The sequence below is a fragment of the Gadus morhua genome, chromosome 7 (assembly GCF_902167405.1).
Source record: "Gadus morhua chromosome 7, gadMor3.0, whole genome shotgun sequence".
In the NCBI taxonomy this organism is placed as follows: domain Eukaryota; kingdom Metazoa; phylum Chordata; class Actinopteri; order Gadiformes; family Gadidae; genus Gadus; species Gadus morhua.
Genome location: NC_044054.1, coordinates 23,390,870 through 23,415,512, shown reverse-complemented (window position 1 = coordinate 23,415,512; position 24,643 = coordinate 23,390,870). Strand labels below are relative to the sequence as shown.

The 24,643-nt window shown below is 43.8% G+C and overlaps 1 protein-coding gene across 1 annotated transcript in view; it reads right to left on the bottom strand.

The window, feature by feature from the left end:
* Positions 1–13,789: 13,789 nt before the first annotated feature.
* Positions 13,790–24,643, bottom strand: part of cadm1a (cell adhesion molecule 1a) — a 272,264-nt gene continuing 261,410 nt past the window's right edge. Inside the window, 2 exon segments of the mRNA XM_030361356.1 lie at positions 13,790–18,080; positions 18,890–19,018. Of these exon segments, the coding sequence (XP_030217216.1) occupies positions 17,962–18,080; positions 18,890–19,018 (248 nt within the window). The 3' untranslated portion in view covers positions 13,790–17,961.

The following is a 24,643-nucleotide window of genomic DNA, read 5'->3' as shown; positions in this document are numbered from 1 at the left end:
TAGAGGCTGCTACAACACAAGGAATAATTGGTACCATCTTTGGCAGGTCCTTTAGGCATGTTCAAAACTGTAGTGGGTTTATGGTGCATTTCACTGGAATTTTGTTTAACCATTTAGAAAACATAACTTTTTAAATATTTTTTAATATTAATATTAGAATTTAATATTATTCTCAGATGATCAAAAGCAAAATATGTCTATGTGGTCCCATTTGTCTCGATACAAAGCTGTTCATATTCACAACATAATTCCAAACACCAAACACAAAAATGTAATTTGATAAAACCTGCTGTTTTTGGTAGCGCGCAGAGGATGCTGGCGCATAACCACATATGACTCGATGGGCAGAATCCCTTCGCAAACTCTGAGGTTATGGGTAGTTTCTAATCCATGCACAAAGTTTCTGGTTCCGGAAGGACCTGTAACAGTTTACTATGCGGGCAGCAGTAAGCGGTAAAAGTGAATCAAAAGACTTCTGAGTTCTGACAGCAGAAGTTACAGTACTACGGAAGCAAAGCAAACATTCAGGCATGTTTTTAATTAGCTGACGTCAGCGTGCAGAAGTAGACGCTATACCTGGAAGCATCTGCCGCGGCTAATTCCATCATCCATTAAATAGACTCGTTCATATCAGTTATCACAATGCATTTTAAATCATTTCCAATAGAACACGTCATTAGTCATACCTACCGCACATTGTGATTGTGATTGAATAGGCCTAAAGTGGCGATGGCCATTGTTTGCATTATTGATAGTCCATACTTAGATTTTGAAAACATGACGAGAACTCATAGTACTGCAGCTTCCCGACCTCAGAATGTGGTGTGAGAGCCATACGGGCTGTGACAGTTGGGGTTTGCTTGCTGTCGAAAACAATAACCCCGGAGATTTAATCACTGCAAACATCTGGTTCCCTCAGTAAGAGCTTCAATAGGAACCATGCAACACTGTAAGTCGGTTTGATTTTTCTGTTAGATGTCACAGGTGAGGCGATGTGTCAAAGGTGATGTCACTCACCATGAGGCGATATCACATGTAAGAGGACAACCTGGTCTCACAGGAATCCGTGAAATGACCACGGACGCTTAACTCAAAATCCGTGGAATCCTTACGGAAACACGCCAATTTCCGCGATATGGCCACGGATTTTGCTCCAATGCAAGTTGATGACACTCCTATTCCGTGGCACACACACAGATCCCCGTTTCAATAAACCAATCGACCACGGGCGCTTAACTCAAATTCCATGGTGGCCTCACGGAATCACTTAAATTGTACGTGATATGCTAACGTTATTTGCTCCAATGCAAGTTAATGACACTCATATTCCGTGGCACTCACAGATCCCCCTTACAACGACCGGGTCGACCATGGGCGCTTCACCCAAAATCCGTGGTGGCCTCAAGGAATCACTTAAATTGTCCGGGATGTGCCAACGGAATTTGCTCCAATGCAAGTTAAGGACACCGATATTCCGCGGCACACACACACAGATCCGACCGAGTCAACGACCTGGTCTCACAGGGAGCCGTGAAATGACCATAGCCTATATAATTCATATTGACGGTATCCTATACCATGTTTAGGCCTATGTATACTATATAGGCCTACCTGTTCTCGCCCATGCACCCATATTGAATTTAATAGACCATTTCCGTTGCTTCAAGGTCTGGTGGTCTCCGTATATAATAAATAAACATCTATATATAACGAAATAAATAAATATGTATATGTATATATATATATATCTATCTCTATCTATATATATAGACATAGGCCTACATATTTATACATAGGCCTATGTATTTATTTATTTTCTTGCTTCGAGGAGGTCTGGTGGTCTCCGTAGGCCTATATAATAAATATATATATATATATATATATATATATATATATATATATATATATATATATATATATATATATATATATGTAGGCTATAGCCTATACCTATTTACATACATACATATTTATCTATATTTATTTATTATATACGGAGACCACGAAGCAACGAAAGGTGTCTATTATAGCCCATTCAAGAAGGGCCGGCGAGAATAGGGATATAGTGCCATACCGTCAATATGAATTTCATATTGAGAGGTAGGTCAATGGTCCGATACAGATCTCGTTATAACAATAATTGATATTGATGTTACGAGAAAGGATGTAATGATAACGCCAAGAAAATACAGGCTACACAGTTATACTAATTTAAATATAATTAACTTATAAAGCGTATAACGAGAACACCAGACGAGTTGTTGGCCAGCAGAGGCTGCATTTTAACCGAAATCGGCCTATAACCTTATACATAATAGTCTAACTGTATAGGCATATGTCAAATGTATGCTGTAGGCCTACGTATCGACTAATTTTTTTTATTATAAATATTTAATTATTGTTAAACCACATTCCCCATAGAAAAAGTACACTGTGTTACAACCCTCTTCGTTGATTGGATTGGTGTAAGTGGATTTTCAATGGTCAGATACAGCTCTTGTTATAACGATAATAGTTACATGGACTACTACTAATTAATTCAATATGAAAGCAATGCATTTGAATCGGGAGATTATTTTCGACTTCAGAAGGGGGAGCGGGCTACGCAGGATTCGTCAAAACAACAATCCGGTGGTTGCCATCGACCATTTTGTATTTCCACCACGTAGGTCATTTTAATGTCGATTTTAAATGCTCTTACACACTTGATTACATTGCTTCTTTATTCCGGTCACCAATATATACATTGCATGGTCTTGCTGTGCGTGCAATACAATGTAAAGTTGTTTTGTTTGTTTTCGGGCTGGTTTGCTAAAGAGGCTAATGTAGCAAACAAACAACGGCTAGCCAATTTCGGGAGCGTGTCTATGTTCCCCGGGTCCTATCCCCTGGTCCTATGTTCCCCTCTTTGTATGAGACTGGGGAACATAGGACCCTTTTAAAAAAAAAAAAAAAATGGTCCTATGTTCCCCGCTTTTCCCAAAAAGGGTCCTACGTTGTATGTATGTGACCGGGCAACATAGGACCCTTTTTTTAAAAAAAAAAAGGGTTCTATGTTCCCCGGTCTGTTACTTTTCCCCCCATAACTGCCAAATTCCGGCCGAGATAACTACCATTGCATGTCTTTACCTTTTGTGGAAGAGGGAGAGACGTCGGAGAACATGACGCAGTCTATTCATACGCCGGTAAACAAACCCCGCACAATCCCTACGAGAGCTCCCCGTGCTACGGCCATCCGGAGGCGCACAGAGCTTTTGGCAGTGATATTATTATACAATTATATTATATTATATAGGCCTACTATTATATAAAGAGCTCCGGGAGTCGCAAACGGCAACAATCACTTTCTCCTCCATGCTGCAGTTCACCCCGGACTGCACTGCACTGAGTTGGCCGGTTGAACGCTGATTGGCTGTTACGTTACACATGTCACTCAGTGGCCACGCTGTTGAACGCCGATTGGCTGTCATCATGCGAATGTCGCGTCAAAGTTTAAATTTTTTAAAGATTGATAGATTGCGGGGAACATAGGACCCTTTTCCCAGAAAAGGGTCCTATGTTCCCCGCTTTTCCCAAAAAGGGTCCTATGCTCCCCGGTATGTATGTCTACAGGGGAACATAGGACCCTTTTTTGGGAAAAACGGGGAACATAGGACCCGGGGAACATAGGCCCCGCGGAACATACATGCAACAATCACAAAGACGAACAGGAACGCTATGAATGCTCCGAGACCGGAAGTGCAACTCGGAAGGCTGGCGTCCGAGGATTCAGGATCACACCATTACATCTGCACGAAACTCCGAGCAAAATCTCATACCCAACAGAGTGTTCAAAGCACTTTCCTTTGAGCTTAAGGTCCGAATCTCCCGGAAACTCAGATCGTTTTGAAGGCGGCATGTCATTTGCTAGGTGATGTCACATGGGATGTGACTCGAGGTGATGTGACTTGTTAGGTGATGTCACAGGGGATGTGACTCCCACAGTGATGCCGCTTGTTAGGTGATGTTACAGGTTATGTTGCTTGTTAGGTGAAGGTACAGGTTTTGTCACATGTCAGGGGATGTCACTAGTTAGGTGATGATTCTTCTTTGGCGATGTCACTTGTAAGGTGAGGTCAAAGGTGATGCCACTTGTTGGGAGAAATCACTTGGTAGGTGATTTATTATCGTCATTGGTTCGGTAGAAAATAAACCTCATCATGGTCGCTGATAAAGATCTCGAGTCGTTTGTGAGCTGGGGGGGAACGTGCTCACGGCTCCCTTGATTTCAAATTAATTTATCACAGACAAAGATAGGCCGAAAGTGCATAATTCATCTAAAACTACACAAAGAAAATATAAATTACTAAATGCCTTGAGGACAGATCCCCAAAAGAAGGAAGGAAAAAAAAGGACTTTGTTCTCATAGATAGGGTCAGGGTACTGGCCTGAGCGTGGTGATGGGGCTGGCCCTAGAGAACCTCGGGAATCCCAGCTCCGTCCCAGCAGGTGGGGCAGGCGAGGAGTTCAAAGCCACGTCTTCCTGACCTAATTGTTCCTCCCAGCTCGAAAGATGAGAGAGAGAGTACCCCCTAGGAGGGCTCGCTCTCTCATCTGTTGCGATTTCTCTTTCGCTCTCCCTTTCCTTTGCACCCTTTCAACATTAATGCATTATGGGCCTAAAATCACCTCGTTGACATCTTTGCTGGGTTTAGAGCCAAGAAGGCTGCTAGGTGAATCATATTTTTAAGCCCACCCATATCAGAGCCCCCTCACCTTTGTGGACATTTATTGTTCACAAGATGGAGGACTAGCAATTAGCAAGCAACATTTGTGGCTTTCAGTGTGATTACCTTGACATTGTTCTGTCATGTTTATCATGCTGGGAGTATGGCTTTGTGTTAAAGGAGTGTACAAATGACTCATTCTTTTACGGTGTAGCCACAGCCACCTGAACAACACACCGGCAAGTGAAATTGGACTGAGCACGTTTCACTGGTTTCATTGGTTACTAAACAAAAGAGGTAAAATAATGGATTCCATCCACCGTCACTCACTGACTCATGGCTTGGTGCTGGACCATTTGTTTCTCTCCGAGAACAAATGGGTATTATTAAAAATGTGTATGAGCTATTGTTTGAAAGAATGTGGTTGAATGTGGTAGGCATGAGCAGGCCAGCGGCTGGGGCTAGTCTACCCAGAACCCCAATATATACAGCTTCACTGAACACATTATTCAGGAAGATGCCAAATGTCTGTGTGTCGAAATTAACTTTATTCCCTCCAAGTTCTCAAAAGACAAGGACTGTCAAAAAAAAAAAAGATTCCAAGACAAGAAATAAATAATACAATTCTGCTTCCCTTTTGGAAAGAAAAAAATATTGAATAGCTGTCAAGGATAAGATAGGCGAAAGGAAGAAAGAATGAATTATACGAGTATGGTGCAGTATATTAATATATAAACAACCCACCATAGAGGAGTACCCTTTAGTAGGCCTGCTGTACAGTACGTAGATAGGTACGTTAACCTTAATACATTTCTAAAGGGCAATGACTTCCTGTCTTGGGAGAAGTTCCTCCAAACCAAACTCTAATTAGCACATGATTATGTAGATCAGGTTTAAATTATTTCAGATGCCGCGCACAACACAGTAGTGAGAGTTATGCTCCCACTCTTACCATGTGTTCGTATAACATTAATTTATTGTCAACATTCAATTTACCTTTATTTCATGACAGAAGAGGGTGCTGTGGGCAAGGTAACATATTTGAAGGAGGAAGCAAACAGGAGTATATACAACTATGTAAATTACGTTTCATTCATTCTCTCCATCTCTCCTTGTTTGCTATAAATTCTGTTTAATATAGTCCCCCCTCCCCAATACACATTCCCATGACCTCCACACATCCATTTCAGACTACTGCATTGACTTAGAGTGCATATATAGATGTAGGACGTTTTTGACCACACACAAAAATCTAGAACATAGTACACTTCTGTCCCCGTCCTCCTGCTGTATATATCCTTACACATTGATAACATGATCTTCCCACATACATCTGCACCCTTCCCTACTCCCACTCCCTCTCTTCTTCTCTATCAAACCGACAACCACTGCTGAGCCCCCCGCCGTCGCCGTCGGGCCTCTCTCTCTCTCTCTCCTCCTTCAAACCCCTTCCCTACCACTCTTCCAACGTCTCCCCTTGGTGCCCTTAACCCAGCATCGTCTCGTGTCCACTGCCACAGGAAGTCCTTCAGCGCACACACTCTGTCTGATGCTACACTATCTGCACACAATACAATACTGTGCAATATAATCTGGTGCAGGGTACATTCAAGGATAGTACAGTGTAGTATAGTACAGTATAATTTAGTATAGGTAGTATAGTATAGGGTTGGAGAGTGACAGTAAAGGTTAAGATATTATATCACAGTATATGATAGTACAATACAGTTTAGTATCATACCGTAGAGTATAATACAGTGCGGTACATAATGAATAGTATATACATAATAGTATAATATTGCAAAGTGCAGTACAGTATCACACTGTGTAGTGGAGTATAGTTCGGTATAAAGTGGTTGGATAGATCGTCAGCGCTCAGTTTTAATCACATTGTAGTGTGCCAGGCAGCCTCTGGCTTACATTGAAAACCACATCAAGCGATTACCACTCAGCACCACAACAATGACACTTCAAAGTAAGGGTTATGGTTCCTTTGGAATGTCAAAATGAGGAGCTAGTGTCGGCAGCACAACGTGCATTCAGAACAGACGATGACAACGTCTTTTCCTTTCAGCGCCGTAGTGGAGGATACGCTCCTCATCATTAATCATCTGGACAAATGCATCTCCAGCAGGCTCGGTGTGACTGAGAGCGAGAGACACTGTTACAGAGACAGACAGAGACAGAGAGAGAGAGTTAAGTGGAAGAGGGCGACAGAGAAATAGGAGCGAAAGAGAGAGGGGGGGAGCGGGGAGGAGGGGAGCTAAGCAAATCAAGTCAGCTTTGATTAACTCACCTTGGACAAGAGGACGCGGATAACAAGATCCATTAGGTTGAATTTCCAGATTCTCCTGTATTGTGTTTTATGTCAATAAAATGGATGCCCACAGTCGTTCAAAAAGGTTAATTACACCCACCACCGAAAGACAATATTTACATAACGCAACACCAATTAGCAATCTTCAACTCCAATTAATCATCTGTATTTCTCTCCAGGAATTATTACCTCATTGCACTCTCTAGGGGGTGTACATGGAGTTTAGACGTGATGAATATTAGCCATCATGAACAAAAAAATCCATCATAATTATAATTTATTATCAACCATCTTAAGGCTGATACAATAATACAGAGCTCAATTTTCATGGATGATTGAAGGTTAAACTGCAAAATGAATTTATAGAATACCTCACAGTCCCATTTCAGAACATAATTCAGTGATAGGAAACAGGATTTGAGGCAGTTTGAGACACCGTTTGAATTTGCCACACGGGGGCGACCTATTACCGTTCCAGACCATACTGGTTGGTAGTCACAGGATGTCTCGATGGATAGAGGAAAATGGAATATGCAGAATGGGGTAATTTGGTTCTGGACAGACAGAAGTGGAGATGTAGGCTACCACCGATCCAAAAGCCATTTACATTCAAGCCGACAAGAAAAGAGGGGGGAAAAAGAAAAAGGAATGTCAATTATTTTGAGTTTCTCAACTCTCTGGTCCATTGCGGTTGTTTTGTTTTGCCGAATTCAACGTTCAATAAATCATAGTTTATTGAATATTGAACAGAGCATACATATGAAGGCCCAATAGTGATTGTATCATACAAACCATACTCCTCCACAACGCCCAGCGCCGGCCCTGAATCCATCCCTCTAGAGCCAACATCTTTTTTGTATTACTCCTTGTTTGTGCGCAATCAAATAGCAATGCATATTCATCAATATTATATATCATCCAAATTTCACCTCAAAAGCCCTCAACCTTACTACCAACAAATCAAACAGTTTGACAGTAATCTACCAGACCCGGTGGGCTAACTTGCAGCATAAATTGGGTCCTGGTTGAACATGAAAGACATACAGGTCGAGGCACTCATTTAAGCCTTCTCAACTCTCCTCTAAAGGCTACATCTGAAGCATAGCCTTGGGCTGCTTCCTATCCCTCCTACAGCAGCCCCTTAAAAAAAGAGGAAGGGATATAAAAAAAGAAAGAAAAAAGAGTGCACTTACAAGAGCAAGTCTGTCTCTGGCCTCCCTGCTCCAAGGTGCACGACTGAAGACCCACGGTCCAATTTATAAAACCCTGCACAGGAGCAGGTCACATGGATATTCCTTGAAAAATAAAAGGAATGATTCACATTTGATGCATAATTGTGTTTTCCATGCTGCCCAGTTCCTGCTCCATTGAACCGTTTGGAGAATTAACAGCTTCATCTCTTTGTGATAGCAGCCATGAGGGTGGCCTTTAATGTAAATTAAAAGGGGATTTAGAAATACGTTTAGATGACGTATTAAACATTCAACAAAACAGACGAACAAAAGCAGAAAATGTCGTCTTGATGTGATTGGGACTAGGAAGAGCTCTTAATGTGTACAGAACCGGCAGCTAAAAGCAGGAGGTTTATAAAGGGATCCGGACGCTGCCAGTCAACCACTGAAACCATACATTTAGGCTTTTCAACTGCCAATCTACGTTCACCACAATCATTATGCTAAGAACATACAATTATCTTTGATCAATCTAGGCAAAAAATGACACTGCAAATTAAATTGAAATGCCGCCAAAACCACCAGCATGCAATTGTTTTGCTGTACCGTGGATTTCAGTGTGAATCATGCCACTACCCACCAATCCCTCTCCAAAAACCCATATTTGGGTCCCTTTGGTCCACTTTTGAATCAGTAAAGCGTTCCCTGGATTAACGGTGGATTTGGCTAACGGACAGATTAAAACGGTCTGGGCTGGACTGGTCCGCCGACCGTCGATGACAACAATGCCAAGGAGCCATGAGCTCAACTCTGACCCACTTCCAGTGTTTTCTGTACATTTCCAGGGGTTCGCCTGCCCAGGAACGTAATCCCGCTGGCCCACGACGAGGTTATAATTCCCCTCAGGACAGTCCGTTGTCTGCTGTCATTTGGAATTTTTTCTTCAACCATAAACTAATTATATCGTTAATCATTGCTGACACATTTTCGACCAATCGCAATTCCAATCCTTCAAGGATAGTTAGGTGTAAAATGTTTGCGCAGACAGCGAGATATATGGGGAGAGGGGTATATCCATAAGTGGATTTTTCCCAATTTGTGGCACTGCGTTTTACGATCGTCAGGCAGTCTATTTACTGCATCGGTATTACCGCCCCACTCCTCTTAGCTCTCCCCGAAGACCCCCCGCAAGCCCCTAATACAGTATTGACTTATATTTCATCCCACAGACACACAGACACACAGATTCCGTCAAGGTAGTGGAGAGCACATTAGGCTCTCCAGAGGGCCTTCACGCATACTTTCCAGGAGGGTGTCTCTTAGACTTCCTTCTTCCTCAATTTCCACCCCTCCTTTGGCTCGAGCTCACTCGGAGGAGACAAACGTTCCTCTCCCTTAAGGATCCTTTCCCTCACCTAGCTCTACAAATATTTGAAGGATGTTAAGTTGCCGGCCCTGCTGAGAGCAGGGGAGACTGGGAGAGAGAGAGAGAGAGTGAGGCACCTTCAGAGGTCGCCATGGTGACTTCAGAACGTGGACAGGTCTCTTGCGTCCCAAAGACTATAGGGCTGCTGTCATGGTACGGTGTGCAGGTGCTGTAGACTTCTGCCCAGGGCCGATGCTGCTCATAGACTGTATATGTGGTTGCATAGGGCACCATTTATGCATAGGGAGCGGAGAAGGAGATGGAAAAGGTTATAGAGCCTAGGATGCAAACATGTAGTGCACCCCAAGTGCACATTTTGACCATGAAGTAAAATATACAGTTTAAAGGGTTTTCTCTTCATTTGAATGTGATTCGCTACTCTTAGGGTTATTAAACAAGGATTACAAGGATTCAAACTCAACTGGTGGATTAACATGAAAGATTACAGAAAAATAAAAAAATAATTTAATAATAATTTAAAAAGGTAATTGATGTGCCTCTTATAATGTGGCTTAAACGAGTTTTCACTGAAAACAGCGGTTGGCTTTTCTTGGTCAATATCACAACAAAGAACATATCTAAAAGAAATCAAGTACTTGCTGAACAAAGAACATTTAACTATGAGAATTTCGTGAACCTGTGACGCGCCAGACCTACCACACTCGTTATTTATCTGGGTAGAAAACCTGTAACCAAATTTCCGTCCCTAAGTGGAGCGTCGAGGTATGTTCCTAAACTTTTCCAAGGTGAGTGCAATCTTACCTATCTAGGGGGTTAGGAGGAAATGAAAGCAGGTCCACAGCCTCCGTAGGCGAACAGCTCTCTCTCCGTGTATGGCAAGGCTTGCCATATCCGTGACATGCCGCACCGGCACCTCATCTCCAGGTGACCAGCCCGCGCTTTGAATCCCGTCATACAGTTTCCCCTTGTATATACAACCAAAAGTTCCCTCATTGAGGTGTCTTTACAGAAACATGTGTCCTTCGTGTTTTATTCCTTCGAACTCCAGAGTCTCACCTGCAGAGAGCCACCTCCAGAGACTCCCCACTCAGAGTCTCACTTCCTGAGACTCACCTGGCCACAGAGCTGTTGCCATTTACCGCTAATGAGCACCTCAACACCGCCCCCTCTGTGTGATGTCAGTACTGACCCTAACACAGAGCACACAAAACGAACTCTAATTGTGACAAACCTACAAATGGAGTTGAGCTTATTCAGGCTTTGGTCGTCTTAAATGGAAATCAGCATGCCCATTTTATACAGACATGCTTCAGCAGCCTGAACCGTAGTAGTCGAATGACCTTTGCTCGGTCCAAGCACAAAGTTCACCCTGTTCTGCAAATATCTACTGCAAGAATACAAAATAGACCCATTTCATATTCTGACTATTTGAAAAACAAAATCTGTTTCAACCAAAAAAAAGAAAAATGCCACAGGTTGCTGCTCAATAAGACAAAACAATTTACTAGGAAATGCAGAATAAGTGGACCGCAATTTGCCACTGGAAGACAAAGAGAAACCTTTGTGTTTTCAGTGGTAAGTGGTTGTGATTATGATTTCACAAGATGAGAGTGACAACAGATAAAGTCAAAGCAGAAACGGAGGGAAGCAGGAAAGTGGAGATCGGTGTTAGAGCTGCTCTACCACAGAGGAAGGAAAGGTTAAACACCATTATTATAGACAGTCTGAGCATTATTTTACGATACAGACGTATTAATGTTCATTGAGGTGAACGATCAGATTTAAAAGCAGGGCTTTTTATATCAGACATTTGCTTTAAAAACCCTTTGTGTCTTCTAGGGACAGCAGCAAATTACTTTGCCGTAATGAGCAAGCCATTATTAGAAGGAATGACTTAATCATCCTAAAAAAAAATCTAAATTAGTAAGTGTTGAATTTGAGATGGGAAAATTAAGAACATTAAATAAATTATCAAAGCCTCTTCTTCAAAGGACCAAAATATTCCTTTTAATGCTCAAGTACTTACGGTACTAGAATTAGTAAACCTCAATTCATCAAAAATAGATACATAGCCCTATTATTAATTTGTATCATATGTTTTGGCTGTGTTTGTGTGTGGTGTGTGTGTGTGTGTGTGTGTGTGTGTGTGTGTGTGTGTGTGTGTGTGTGTGTGTGTGTGTGTGTGTGTGTGTGTTTGTGTGTCTATGTGTCAATTCGGAAAGTAGCATCAGTGCAGCATATTGCCTTGTCTAGCCACACTGCGGATACTTTGCGCTAGCCAAACGGTGTCCATGACAAAGCCATCAAAGTTTTGACAGCATCAATTAATTGTTGTTCCAAAATATTGTTTCTTGTTCTAAATCCTTTTGTCCTGTAAATATGCAACCGTGACATTAAAAAACCTATGCAGTGAAACTGCTTGATGTTTTGTAAACATAACAACTGTCTTTTAAAAAAGAAAAAAGAAACAAAGGTGCAAATAAAGTTACTGTCAAAGCCAAGAATGAATTATTTTTTGGGAGAAGATGCATGCATTCAGTCATCTATCTTAACTGCTACTACTACCAATCCTAATATAACGACTATGACCCAGGTTGTTGTTAAAATGTCATTTGTAACACATGTAATCACTCAGTAATGTAGCAACCTTTAAAAGCACATACTTAATATGGAATAACATTATTTAACAGCCTTAACCTTACCCAGTATGCAGGTCACATTTGATCCAATACCCAAATTTTACCCGTAACCCAAACAACACATGATGTTCAGTTTCGTTATTACATATTACATATTAAGTACATGTGGTCACAATTCCTGTAACACAGAACCTTTCAACGTGTGTTAATCTGAAGCGACAGCGTACACTAACTGAGGATGCCTTGAAGACTTCATCCATCATCATGTGTGCTCACCTGTTTTGCACTGGGGACTAAAATGACCTTCCAGGATAAATAAAGTCTTATATTATCTTACCCCGAGGTGTGTGATGTGTGATCTCCATGTGTTGAATCTCAAGGTTTTCTTCCTTTTCCCTTAAGGGTTTCTGCAAGGTTGTGTGCGGCGGGGGGATGCCAATTTGTGACGCCACCGGTTGAGTGTGCAATGAATGTCTTCAAAGAGTTACCTTACCGAACACAACCCAAACCTTAGGGACTCAACACATGGTTGGAGGACAAGTTGGTTCTTGTCAGGTTTCGCGTCGATGTCTGGATGCTTTTAGGTCAGATGTGGTCCTCCAGGAATTATGAAAGGATATTGATCTGTGTATTGATTGTAGAGAAGTTTTTCTTTGTTCCTTCGCTTGTGAACATTACACTCATAATGTGATCACTGAAGGACATACAAAGATCCGATTTCATAGCCTTATGTCCACGGACTGCTATGGTGAACCGGATAATACAAGCCCAGGTTAGGTTCCAATAAAAGGATAACAGAATGGCTTTTGTAATAAAGTGATTAACAAAATAAAATTGGAAAATGTGGCTGGTGATTTCTGTACTGGTGCCGTTTCTTGTCTTCAAATGACTGAAAGCTTTCTTGTTCTCAGCAATCATGCATGTTCATATCGATTTCCGTACCTAGGCATACTTGAGAGACCTTGCCTTATAATGAACATCTCTCCTGAATGCACACACTCAGATTGATTTTGCTCCGTGCAAGAATAAAAAACCCTGAATTCAATTTATAAGGGCTTGGACCTCTGTGAATTATAGTTCTATTAATTAGTAGCAGTCGGGTTACGTGAATACCTTGGTTTATGAGAATGATTAAGATTTTATAAACATAGCGCTTGCGGCGGTTTGACCTAAGGACATGAAAATAAAAATATTTGTCAATGCAACAGATTTACTTGGCAGCCCGAGTGTCCTTTGAGTACATCTTAGTTCCACACCAAAGTCTGCTCTCTAATAAATCAGAGAGATTAGGTTAGTCCTGGTTCAGGTGTTACATAATCCCTGATATATCGCACATCAAAGAGTATGTAACAGCCCATGACCAATGCTAGAGAAGGAATGCGGGGCCGTCAGACTTTTGTTCAACCTAAAGTTACAAAACTATACTTTCAATGCAACTGGTACCTTAAATATATATTATACCCGCAAACTTAATGTAAGCATCCAAACTTGAGGTAGTACTTATAATTCCCCAAAATCAACCTTTGGTTCATGGCGAGAAAACAATGTGAAGAAGAACACAACCAAAGTATTTTGAACATTAATATCTTTTTTTATTAAGACAAGAACTCTTCATTGTTTTGTAAAAATGTCTATTTATGAACCAATACAAAATGTGTATGGGAATGTGAATCTCTTTTGTTTCTCCATCGATACACATTAACATTTTCCCAAGAACAGCAAAGAGACAAAAAAACAATCTAAAACCAATGAGTGAAAAAACCATCAAAACATCTCAGGTATGAAACCAAAAGCCGAGGCCAGTGAAGTCGACATGTTGTACAGCCACTACGAGTTTCTGAGTCCACTTTTCTCTAATAAGCAGATTCGCCATTTGTGATCTATGTTGACACAAAGCAATACTTAACACGATTTATACAGTGCACAAAATATTTAAGAAAAAGAAAAGAATTACAGAGGACATGTACAGCTCATATGCAAAATATACCACAAATTGAGACTTTGTTTTTTGGTGGTGGTGGGAGGGAGGGAGGGGAGCAAGGGATGGGCTTTGCTGCGTTGATGCTGACTCAATGTTCTTAATATACGGATGACATTAATAGGTAGGGGCCCTAATTATTTGCATTTCTACCTGAGATGAAGTCACGTCAAGGTAATGCATGAACCTGAGACAGGACAGTGTTGAAGGAATCCATCATGAAGGCTGGATAACACTATGACCCACACTGTTAGACCGACGTCTAATATATCTCAAGGTTGGGGCTGGAGTTTATAAAAAAAATACAATCCCCCATGAAGACCAATGGTGAAAGATTTCTTATTTCAGTACTTTTTTATATGAGTATGACGTATTCGTCATGAGTATGAGTATTCGTCATGAGTATGACGAATTGAACCATTTTGGAATTTGTTCATTATCGTTATGCACTTTCTCCCCGCCTTCTCCCTGCCTTTATGTTGAATCATTATTTTGAGTGGTACTGTGTAAGGACAGGAGTCTTGGAGTTCACATCAAACTTATGGAAGCTCCAGGTATCCTAAGCGACAAAAATATTTTATGAGTATAAAGTAAGTCATTACTGCGTCAGCCGCACAAGGGTGAAGACACTCTCTTTCACGGCCCTCTCTCCCTCCCTCTCCCTTTCTCTCTCTCTCTCTCTCTCTCTCTCTCTCTCTCTCTCTCTCTCTCTCTCTCTCTCTCTCTCTCTCTCTCTCTCTCTCTCTCTCTCTCTCTCTTTCTCTTGTTTGCTGTTTGAATAGAAGCTGTGACACATCACTGAATCAAAAAAATTATAATTAAAGAAAAAAAAAAGTGCTCACTGTTTAACACATTCACAATCTAACAGATGGAAGTGGAACCCCATCCAGGATTCGGTTAAATAAAGCAAAAATAAAAATGTAATTTTACCAACACTTGACCGCAATGCAGTCTAACCCTCGTCCCTATCCCGACAAACACCCCACCGCCTGGCCGACCCCCCGACCCCCAACCCCCACCCAACCCCCCCACGAGCACCCGGTCTCCACAACACAAAGAGCCAAACGCCCAGCAATGCTATGACCATACAGTGTTAAACCTAGTGGTGAATCCTTTGTGAACAGCATGTCCATAAAAACCAACTCCCGTCTAACTGCCACAAACAACACAACAGTACAAAGGAGCCTTGTATACACAGCATCTGTTGTGACACGTCCCTCTTTCCTCATGCTTCTAAAACCTCCATCTTCAGAGTCCAACCCGGGGACCGTCACAGTATATAACGGGGGAAATTCATTCCCTTCTAAACGCCATTAGAAAGCGGATTAATCAAGCATTTCTTCCTAACAGAGACGTTTGCAGTTCAGGTCCGCCGCGGAAGCCCCCTTAGAACTAACCTTTCTCCCCAAACTTCATGCGCCACACAGCTGAACCTCCATTTGGATGCGTTGCCTCCACGCCCTTTGACGTACCAAACTGTGATCCAATGTACTGATACATCAAGAGGAGCGTTTCTTCTCGTGCCTTGTGCGAAGTAAAAGAGACAGAAAACACAAAAGACGGCGCCTCCAAACCCCTTCGCCTCCTCCTCCCACTCGCTGTGTCAGACGCCGGGCGACGTTGACGGGTAATGAAAACGCAGGCGCTGCCGCCGCAGTACAGAGACCCACATTAGGGTTTGGTGTAGAAGACTGAGGTGGGGAACAAAACAAGTGTGATCAAGTTTGGCATCCGGCGCCACTCCCCTCTGGGGCCTGTGAAGCAGCTCCTTGTTTGAGTGTTGGCAGGTTATACATGAAGCAGATAAATAAGACAATGGGAGGGAGGGGCGGGGGGGGTGCTCGCAGTACGACATGCATCTGAGAGACGGGGTGTTTGACGCGATCGGACATCACTTGCATACAAGCGTCGCAAATACAATTCTGAAAGTAAATGCTGTAAACAAAGCCGTGATAAAAACCCAGGTAAAATAAGGTAGACACAAAAAAAAATCTCTGCTACCTTATCCTTACAACGGAGGCTATGCCATAACCAATTCACTAGTTTCATTAGCTCACAACAATAAGCAAGATATAAACAAAAACCCACAAAGCGCTCCCTTGAAAGATGGTGGGGGATATATCTCACGTTGATGGGTAAGTGTGTGTGCATCGTATATACGTGACATGTGATTGGGTCTCGGGGGGTGGGGGGAGGATTTACGTGCCAGTAACACAACAACACAAACTACTTTGCTGTACAGGATTAGTACTTTGATGTAATGTCGGGAACCACAGGACCACACCGACCGCTGAAGGTGGTGTTGGGGCGAAGGGGTCCGTGCAGCGGCTTTGGCCTGTGACACACACCTCTCTGCGTGTCGGTCCGAGCTCGGACCACTTTCAAATCTGGTGTTGCTCGTGGCGAATGAGCTCGAGGCTTAAGTACGTAGTTAAGTATTTTAACGCTAAACGTTGGCAAATATACGTTTTTTTTCTTTTTTCTTTGTATCTTGACGGAGGGACCACTAAGAAGCTGTAAGCCGTGTTTGTTATTTGGAATTATAAAACTGACTCGATTTAAATAAATACAGTTAACAACGCACTTGGGAACCTATTTGGCCAAATATAGATATTCAGGATCCATATTAATTTAAAACGATTGGAACGTAGGAAAGTCTTTGAAAAACAACAAGGAAAAATAAAACAATTGTAGAAAGTGTATGATAATATTTCCACAGTTGATATGAGGAACAGGATATGGCGTGACAGTGAAGGGGGGGGGGGGTGAAACCATGGCAGGAGTAAGGGGCTTAGAACTAATCACAGCATCATAGGAAGGGGGGATCGCACCAGCTTTAGTCATGTGACGTTTGGGGGTAGCGTTTGTACAGACACCTCTCCTGAGGGTATGAAGCCTCTACAGTGTGTCGCTGTGGCTTTTTCTCCTTCCCCCTTTCAGCAGACAGACGCTTGATACCCGCCAGAAGAGAGTGTAAAAGCAGAAGCCGAGATGAGGAGACATGACAAGGGAGGGATGCTAATGAGGCTTAACACAAATCCAGTATATGGCGAGAAGAAGAGAAACGGAAAGAAAGAAAGTAAATTTAGAACAAGGCACAGAATTTTCTGCAAATGGTTGAAACTAAAAATTCGTACCAGCAGTTTCTTTTTTTTTCCATTTTTTTTGTTTTTAAGGGAGGTGTCAAATGGTTAGGGTCTTTTAAAAGTGATTCTGTGCTGGATAGGTCTGGCACACACACACCGTCCCACTTCCACCCAGATACCTTCCAGCATACCCAAACAAATGTAAAAAAAAATAAAGACCTGTGAACAAATATAACCCCAAAAACCCGGTAACCCATTTCCATGCCCGTCATGCCACTGTCTTTTTTTGTTGAAACACATAAAACATTCCATCTACAGTCGCATACTAGTCTAAACACGTCTTAAAACCTTCCCTCTAAAAAATTCCTCCCTTCCTCACCTCCTCCAACACCCCCCCCCCCCCACCCAGGCCCCAAAAAGATTAAACAATGAATAAAAAACGAAAAGAACATAAAAATACTTCATAAAACAAAACAAAACAACAACCATCAAAGATCGTCCCTAACTCTCTCCAAATCCAAACTCTAAACCTCACCAGGCCCACCCACCTACCTGACCTCCCCTCCCCTCCACCTCCCCGACCCACCCACCGCCCACCTCGCCCCCCTAGCACCCTTCGCCCGGGTCCCACCAAGGGCCCGGGCAGGGCCGCCGTCGGGCGAGAAGGGGCCCTCCTCTAGATGTAGTACTCCTTCTTCTCGTCCGAGTTGGTGTGGCCGCCCTCGGCATTGATGATGGCCGTGTCAGCGTCCGCGGCGTCGTCCGCGCCCTTGGCCTCGTGTGTGAAGTAGGTACCTGTTGGCAGGGGGGGGGGGGATAAGAGTGTAAGGTCAACGAGGGAACGATAGGCTAGGCCGATACAATGCAGAGGATTAAACGCGGCCTTACGGAAGCGGCATCGCCGTAATTATGCAAATCCGGCGCCGCGTGGCAATCGACACTAATCTCAAGACGGGGCGCCTCGTTCCCGACAAGATTCAAAATTCTCGTTATTTCCGTTGCCGTCAGTGGCGCGGTGGAGATTGCGGCGCGCTAAATCCTTTCCCTGCGACGGGGCCCTCAGTGTGAGCTGGGCCACGGCGGTTCCACCTTCACATTAACCTTGCCGGGGTGGAATGAGGGATCGAGAGTAGCAATCAACTTCAAGTCCTAATGTGGACAGAATGTGTTCTTTGAGAGATGAGGTGCTGACGGGAGAGGGAGGGCCACCGGGAGTGACTGTCACACTCTAAAAATAAAAGCGTGACAGTGAAAAACCCTCTCTGCAGTTCAGTGTCGCATGAAAACTGACAGGAGCATTTGAATTTCTATTGCCCTGGACGGCATAGCAAAGTCAATCATTATTTCCACGAAAAAGATCCAAAAGGTATCCACAACTTAAACTACAGCAGCAGTTAGTTGAAACCAGCAGGAGAGGCTGTTGGTTAAGATGCTACCCAGAGACCCGGATGGGATCCCCAATATCCGCATCCTGTCGTCATCCAAGACGCAGGCCTTAACCCTTACCTGCTCATCAACAACACCAATCAATACAACAACAATACACTGTCAGGCGCTTTGGATAAACGACAGAGAAAGGAATAGAAAGACAAAGAAGTCTTTACCTTTGTGTCTCGCAAAGTAGCGTCCGAGCACGATGAGTAGACAGAGCATGGCGAACACCACCACCGCCACCACGCCGCCGATCACGGCGTGGTCCACCGTTCTCGGAGATCCCTCGCCAGCTCTGGAATCTGGAGGGCACAAAACAAGGCACGGGCGTGTCACCACAGAGTGCTGAACGATGGATGACATTTGATTCTGGTTGCCGAAGCCGCAAAACTGAACTAGAAACCCTGAAGCGTCCAGACTATCTCGAGCTGAACTTGGATATTGTGCGATTGAGACGTATAATGGAAACGTAATATGGAAAGGTTCATGCATCTCCGTTTGCGTGAACATCGTTTGCAAAGGTCAGCCACATTTACACATGCCTCTTGGTTAAAACAGACATTGACGTCAAGCCAACAAACTCGGTTCATGTCCAACTCATTGCTGTGTTTCTTTTTGCGCCAAAAGAAAGAACCCCAATTAAAGAGCTCCATCACAACAGGCAGGAGTACACTTCCACGGGCCCGGGCTGGGACACAGACATGGGCTGCAACTTTATTTTACTACTTTAGTTCTTTGGGAGGCAGAGAGAGATGTTTTTATCCATGCTTAGCAGGTCGTGGACCACAACAGCCAACTCTGGGGGCTGCAGGCCATAATGATGTGTGAAAGCTATTGATTATGTGTAGGGATCCATGACAACCCAAAGTGAATGGCCGTTTGAGGACGGGATTGGCCCTTCACGGCAAAAAGGAGGAGCCAATTTTCCCGTGGATAGAGCTCACAGTGCCAGCAAACTAAATTGGAAGCATTGAAGAAGTGTCTGTGTGTAGACGCTTACCAGCTAGCCTATTTACTGTTCTACTAATTGTTCTCCAGCAGTAGTAGATGTACATTTGATGTGTGAACGCTGGGGAAGTGCCTCTCTCCTGATGAGCATGGTACCGTCTGCATCTCGATACAAGGCCTCTGACACAATGGAGACACGATACTTATGGTTTGAGACAATTAGGTGCGATTTGTTGGAAAATCAATGCGATCGGATTCCATTTGATCAATGCACTTATATTTGTTTGATTAAGAGATGCAGAATGCACCATTTTTCAGATAGAGTACCGAGTACTCACCTGTAGGTACTTGACCCAAAATGAGTACTTATAACAGTGCTTTTAGTTTTAATTGAGTCACTCACTGATCCCCATCTCTACTCGACCTCACTTGGGTGTCCGAATGTCTAAACAAGTATTAAGTAGTGAACACTGTGGGAACACCGGTGCAAACAAGCAGCCGGCGTTGTGCAGTCCTTTCATGTCGCCCGTCCGACTTCATCCATCACGGCTAACATGTTTCGATCACCTGTGCCCGTCGTCTCTACACACCCTAAATTGGCAACGAGGGAATTTCCCTGTGAAACGTGGAGACGATAGAGCGAGGGATGCAGCAGTTATTTATTAAGGGATTAGAAGAGGACTGGAGAAAAAGGTCTAAAAACCACCATTGCGTCCTGCCTACACGCCCTAAACCCGCTCTGCCATTACTCCACTTGAGAGGGAAGCAATAGGGACTGATGGGTGGGGCTGACCGAGCCAGACAAAACATTATGTGATAGATCTAATAGGTTATTTTGACTTTAGATATGCTGCGTCTTCCCTTTTCCCCCCGCCAGTAGGCAGATTCAATTACAGTGTGCAGGGATCCTGTTACCTACCAATTGGCTCTTGTCAGACGGCGTAAGTTGTGGTTTAACACGCCGTCTTGTTACGATGGAAACGGGGGATTCTCGGGGCCGTGCCCGTCCACCGAGATCGCAGCGTTCCGAGACGGGCCTGGAAATAAGATCCGTCTCCTCTCCTTTTTTTGTGAAGCTTTACTGACCATCTCCTATTGTCTCAAGCCATTTAACACATACAAGAATATATGTAACTATAGTGTGTGAGTCTGTGTGTGTGTCTGTGTGTGATACAGATTTGCTGATAACCATTCCCAAAAGATTGAAATGCTTAAAATACTCACTTATACCAGTGAGACATTGTTGGAAAATATTTGGGAGGAAGTACAGTCAATGCTAAGCAGGGAAAACACGATGGCAAAACAACAAGCCAGTGAGTTAGAGTACAGAAACACACACCAGTGTCTCTCCGGAGCAGATCTGTCTCTTCACAGGCTTCCCAGGCAGTGTATTAGCCTCTTCCCTTAGCCCGATTTATCCAGGGATGTTGTTTGTGACGATAGGCTTCCGCTAAACCGTTGACTTACAGTATGTGCTGATGACATCCAAGCACGCCACAATGAGGCTTTGGGTTGAGGCCTGGTGCTTCTCAATCACGACTTTTAAATACACTGCGCCATGCAATCCCGCCCACCCATCAGAATTAAATCTCAAAAACACACGACAAAAGACCCCGGGGTCAGGCATTTGGGCGCGCCCCGCAGACGGCTTTCCGTCTGAAAGGGCGGTGCGATGAGTAAGCCAAGAGGGGGACAGATGAGTGGTAAGACCCCTGGAGGCCTGCGGCAGCCCCCCGATACCATTAGAACACACCGATTTGTATGCGGCGGGGCTTGGCTTCACGAATGACCAATTACTCTGTCAACCTGTTATATCCATTCCCGTTACCTCACACTACTACTCCGTCTCACCATTGCACAGGGTCATTGTTTTGCCTATCAGGGGTGGAGGCGATTGATGTAATTGCATTTTTCTCAGAAGCTCCGTCCGAGCGGGCGGCTGGATTGCGGCCCGCCCGCGTGTTGAATGAACAGGCCAGCAATGCGCCCGGCCTGCTGCCTTTGGCTCCGGAGCAACATTGATCCGCGCGGGGGGAAATTAAACCAGTGGGAAAATACGGGCAAATGCCAAAACAAATCCTGTTCTAAGGAAAGGTGTGCCGAGCGGACCGGGAGCAGGTGCTTTCAATCGGACGCTGCTCGTGATGTAATTACACACACATCATCTCGTCGCGCTTTGAAAGTCACAAGTAAATACACTGCCCTGAGCCGCCTGACCGTGGGTTTGTTTACGACCGGCTCTGAGGGGGGGACGATCTTGGCAAAGGGTTCCGGTGACACAGTGGGGCCAACTTGCAAATGCTGCCCGGCCAGAGGTGTTTGAAACGCCTTGTGACATTTGTGCAGTGGTTGACAAAACAACGTGGACCACATCTAATGAGTCTACTTGTAGCTAAATGTAGTACACTAAAACGAAGAAGGATCATAGTTTGTACCTACACTTTCTGGAGGACAAGTCAAACAGGGTCCACTTTGCACACACACTTTGGATAAACCCACAGCTAGCGATGGCAGAAATGGGAATGTAACCACCGACTGTGTGTACGCTGCTCCTCCTGCGAACAAATGGAAGTCTGCAGATCCAAAGGGTTTCTCTCCATCCTCTCCCCACCAACATCCCTCTCTCTCCTTCTTCAAGGTAAACAGCTCTGCGCTCATAAGCCATAACCCGTGACCAAACAACCAAATATGTCCTTATGTGGCTGCCTTCTGTGGTTATGTTCCTCTTATGCTCAAGCGCTTCCGTCGGGTAACCGTGGAACTACATGTGGTGAGGGCCGGGGCCTGCGTGAGCCTCACAAGGCCTGGCGTCTGAGGTCAAAGCCTACACTGGCGTTGTGCGGTGCAGCGCCTGTGAGCGCCGTACCACAGGGGGAACAACAACAATAGAACACAGCAGAAAACAGACCAGGGTCTTGCATTTCCCTTGGTTTTCGTTTGGGTTCAACCTTGTATTACGGGCGATTGAGTCCGTTCTGATATAGTGGACACGCAGCAAACTGAATAATACGGACCGTTGGTGAAAAACTGGGCGTTGAAGCAAAGCTGTTCATTTCAATGTGTGCCAAAACAACCAAACAAACCCATATTTATAAAAATACCCCCGAAAACTTCAAGCCATTCAGAGATGTGTTTCACAAAACAATTGTTTGTTTAAACAAGCTTGTTTTTGTGCAAGTCATGGGTGGCCTACTCCTGCTGGTATTGGTGCATTGAAAGTGACTTTATATATATATATATATATATGTATAACTTTATAAGATATAAAGATATATACAAATATAAATATATATATATATTGTTTTAAATATATATATTCAAAACTACAAATTAGGCTTGTATCCCCCTCAGCATCAACCTGCCTCCTTTTTTCATCCGGCCAATAAAAAAACATCATCCCTGACAGACTAGAGCCAAACAAGGTGTCCACAGGGCTAAACAAAACACACAACAGTTAATCAAGTGCAATCAGTTTGGCGGAGCTGGGGAGGAAGGGACGGGAGGGGAGGTTTGCCAGCCGTAAGTGGCGCACACCTGAGTATCTCATTTCAAAAGGACGTGCTGACAGGGGCCCTGATACCAGACAGAGATCTGCTAATAGGATCTTCCTAATCTGCTAATGAAGCGTTAGTGATTGCCACGGCGGCGCCGGGAGATAGCGGGCCAATCAGAACCAGAGGATGCGGCACCACCACCACAGCCTGATTCTTAATGCAAGGAGGCTCCCCTGCTACGGTGGCCCGGAGGCGTCCGCCACACCCACGGCACCGTGGGGAACAGGATGCAGCTAACCCGGTCAGCTCATTGGGTATGGGTGAGTGTGCACCGTGCCTGGGCGTTTGTGTGTGTGTTCGATAGTGATAAAAGGTGGGACACAATTCAGTTCCAGTTTTTAAACTATATACTTTAACGGCTTAATGAAATAAATTAACAACCCCACTCACACTCATGTTATATTGCTTAGAGGTGTCATTGCATCGTTTTTCATTGATTTTGCGGTGGTCACTCATAGCAATGAATGCCCTTTGAGTCGGTTTTGGTGAAAATAATATTAACAATGATTATTCATGACACGCAAATGTCTCACCTCTGATTGGCTAACAGCACTGTCCTTCAGGTTGTGCGAACGCCCCCCAGGGGGCGGTACCTAACCCCGTTGAGAAACCATGATCTACGTCTTCAGATTTTTACATTAATTAACTTTGAGAAATTGTCAATGCGAGCAGGTCTCTGTTTAACTTAAGTATTAAAGAATTAAATAAGTGAAGAATGGGGAATATCTTTTGAGGAGGAGAAAAGGTAATTCAAACCTTGGTTTTTCAGATCCATGTTTTAGGACCATCTGCTTGGAGATCTCTGAGTGTGCTTCAGAGCTTTAAAACACGATATGATTGAAATAATAAAACACAATGCTAAAAAGCACTCAAAGGAGGATAAACCTCAGGTGAAGAGCATCACATTACTCTGACTTTCATCTGGATCACTATCTCTGGAGCAGGTTGGTTAACGCTCAAGCGCCACTCAATACTCTCTTACCACTAGAGGGCACCACAAACATTTCAAACCACCTTTCTGCCTTACGCTTCCCTCCCTACCTCTCTCTCTCTCTCTCCCCAAACCAAACATGGTGCCGACTGCACTACGAGGCCCCCGTTAAGCTAGTGCAAAGCCTCATTGATAAATGTCAACATATCCATTTAATTGCACCGCAAACAAACAAGTCAGAAAAGCTGCTCTGTCTGCAGTTTAAAATCAGCACTTTTATTCTGTATGGCGGTGGTGGTGGTAGGGGGGGATAGAACAGAGTAGATAGAACTAAGTGCTGAAAAGAGGGAAAAATACTTCCTGAAACATGAGACACCAGTCCCTGGTGGCTGAGGCTATTGGGAGAAGGACAGCCAATCAGTGGCCCTTTAATACAAATATGTCTCTGAAACAGCTTTTTATTTCTAGGTAGAGGGGACGTTCCCTGGGAATTA